At 41.0% G+C, this 2951-nt stretch overlaps 1 protein-coding gene across 1 annotated transcript; it reads left to right on the top strand.

The window, feature by feature from the left end:
- The first annotated feature begins 302 nt into the window (after window positions 1–302).
- Window positions 303–953, top strand: LOC125384513. The gene has a single exon (XM_048404000.1). The coding sequence runs from the start codon at window positions 303–305 to the stop codon at window positions 951–953; it is 651 nt and encodes a 216-aa protein (XP_048259957.1).
- Window positions 954–2951: the final 1998 nt, after the last annotated feature.

Genomic DNA, 2951 nt, shown 5'->3' with positions numbered 1-2951 from the left:
TCGTTAAGCCAGCCGGCGCCAACAACAAGCCCACACCGCACGCCACCAAACCACGTCACAACCCAGCACTCCCACAGACAAGAGCTGAAGTCCAACTTGAAGGAAACTGGACTGAAACAACAGACAACCGCCCATTCCTGCTTTTCACTGATTGCGATGCCAACAAGATTGTTGTATTTTCTACCCATGACCAACTCCAAGCTTTGCAGTCTGCAGACATTGTATACATGGACGGAACATTTACATCTTGCCCAGATCTGTGGAACCAGGTATACATCATACATGCAAGAAGTCGTTCCTGTATGTGCCCGCTTGTCTTCGCCCTCCTGCCTGACAGACAGACCACAACTTACACCAGACTGTTCAGCCGACTCAAAACAGAAGTCCAACAGAGATTCAACCGTCCCCTCGCTCCTGCCACTGTCCAGACGGATTTTGAGAAGGCTGCCATTCGTGCCGTCAACACAGAGTTCCCGAATGCCGACGTCAAAGGTTGTTTTTTTCATTATTGTCAGGCGATCTGGCGGAAGACACAGGATCTTGGATTAGCAGTACAGTACAAGGAAGATCCTGGATCAGAAGAGCTGCTGGACTTGCCCTCCTGCCCTTGCGTGATGTCCAGGACACCTGGTTGGATGCTAAGCAGGCAACTCCACCAGTTCCGAGAATTGAAGACTGCAATGACTATATGGTCATCAACTATATGGTCATCAATTGACGATGATGATCGGTTTCCAATACCTCTCTTGAATCACCACCAGACAGCCGGCCCTCGCACCAACAACAATCTTGAGGGATTTCACCATGGCTTTAACAGAACCTTACCCCACCGCCACCCGAATATCTACCGATTTGTAGAAGTGATTAAGAAGATTGAGTGTGCAGACAGGACAAAAACAGTTAGACTTTGGTGCCGCCCCACCCAGCAGGAAGCGAGTTTACAGAGAGACTGAAAATCGCCTGAGACGTCTTGAGGACACGTTGACTCAAGGACAGAAAACCCCTATCGAGTTCCTTGATGCTGTTGGTTATCTTCTCAAACTTGGTTAAGAGACTTGAAATATAGTAGTTTTAGTGCTGTATGTGACAGAGTGAGGCCAGTTGTGACATTAAATTAGTGTGTGTACTATTTATTTATACCAGTGCTATATATAAGTTAATTATAAGTTGCCATTTTTTAAACATTTTTTCATAAGATGAAAGAAATGATGGTGCAGAAAAAAGACTAGCAATTAACATTATAACCGTGATGCAAATGCGTTACTTAATACAGTCCACAAAGAACAATATATAGGGCGCCTTTTTACTATTTATTCGTTGTATGATATCAATAATTCATTTATGGATACTAAAGAATGAATTTATATCACACATTTGATTGTTTTTTTATCATGAAATGTTTATTAATATGGAAAATCGGTTTTTAGATATCAATAACTGAATTCATTATCAAATGATGTACTTTATCATCTAAAAAATAAAATATGGTATTGTATCTATAGCCTTCGTCTCCGTGAACTTTATGCCCATTTTTTAATAATTCGTGAAGATAGGTACAGTTTCGTAACATTTGCATATATAGTCATATTCAGATGATGTCTCATTGTAGTTTAATGCGATTTGAATATTATTATTTACTATCGTACTTACTTATTGTTTTAAATGAGACGTTTAAATTTAGATGTCACCACAAATTACAATTATTGCTTGTACGTTCACCACAATTGACAAATACTCTAAAATCTATGACTAATAAACCATTAATGTACGTTGAAAAATATTATAATGTAAATGCCAAAATGATGTATCCAGGATCAAGTAGAAGATATATGGACAGCAGCGCTGGAAATTTATTCAACAGGCCCTTGAAAACAACACTGCTTTAGCTCAATGTTTACCACTCCTGGCGGCCATTATGCGACGGCCATCTTACACACAACCCCGTGCTCACGTCTACAGGTCTCTTCCTGTGGTACGGTAATTAGTATAGCCCTCTCCCTCAAGTGTATCCTCCAGGATATATTCTACTCTCATTAATTAAATGCTGCCCTTTCCCAGCGTCACGGCTATGGAGCTGAGACGAAGAGGCCCAACCATCATAAAGTAATTAGGGTCCAATAAAAACAATGCCCCACCAAACCTCATAAACATGATCACTGAAAGTCGTACATGTACTGCAGACGCTTAATGTCAAATCACAAAAAAAGCATTTGAATAGCAATAACATATAACAGGATCATGTATTCTCTTAACACCATCGCAAGACACCATGTAATCACATCTAAAAATGAAACATCAGCAAGTACATATAATAAAATGTGTATTAACATTTTTCGTCAGGAAATCAAAAAGTCATCTCCTTGTTACCACGTCCAGGTTCAGGTAGACATGCCCATGGGTCCTCCTTTGGTCAAAAGTTTGTTCCCCCTCTAATGAGTGTGACACGCGTTGCACACGGGTATCACACGCGTGGCGTACGGGTTCCACACGGGTGACCAACGGGGTGCACACGGGTTGCGTAACGCGTTGCCCATACCTGTAAGGGGAATGAACTTCTAGGCAGTAGTGTATCTCTGTGTTAGTTCTCCTACACGTATCTCCCTGTGTTATTTCTCCTACATGTATCTCCCTCTGTTAGTTCTCCTACATGTATCTCCCTGTGTTAGTTCTCCAAATGTATCTCTCTGTGTTAGTTCACCAAATGTATCTCTCTGTGTTAGTTCTCCTACATGTATCTCTGTGTTAGTTCTCCTACACGTTTCTCCCTGTGTTATTTTTCCTACATGTATCTACCTGTGTTATTTCTCCTACATGTATCTCTGTGTTAGTTCTCCTACAGGTATCTCTGTGTTATTTCTCCTACACGTATCTCCCCGTATTAGTTCTCCTACATATATCTTACTGTGTTAGTTCTCCAAATGTATCTCTCTGTTAGTTCTACTACAAGTATC

The sequence above is a fragment of the Haliotis rufescens genome, unplaced genomic scaffold, assembly GCF_023055435.1.
Source record: "Haliotis rufescens isolate VD_foot unplaced genomic scaffold, xgHalRufe1.0.p SCAF_1, whole genome shotgun sequence".
Taxonomy (NCBI): Eukaryota; Metazoa; Mollusca; class Gastropoda; order Lepetellida; family Haliotidae; genus Haliotis; species Haliotis rufescens.
This window is presented reverse-complemented; position numbering and strand designations above follow the sequence as displayed.

What these genes read in the sequence shown, in the direction of transcription:
- LOC125384513 (XM_048404000.1), top strand. Translation starts at nt 303, where the DNA reads ATGTGCCCGCTTGTCTTCGCCCTCCTGCCTGACAGACAGACCACAACT.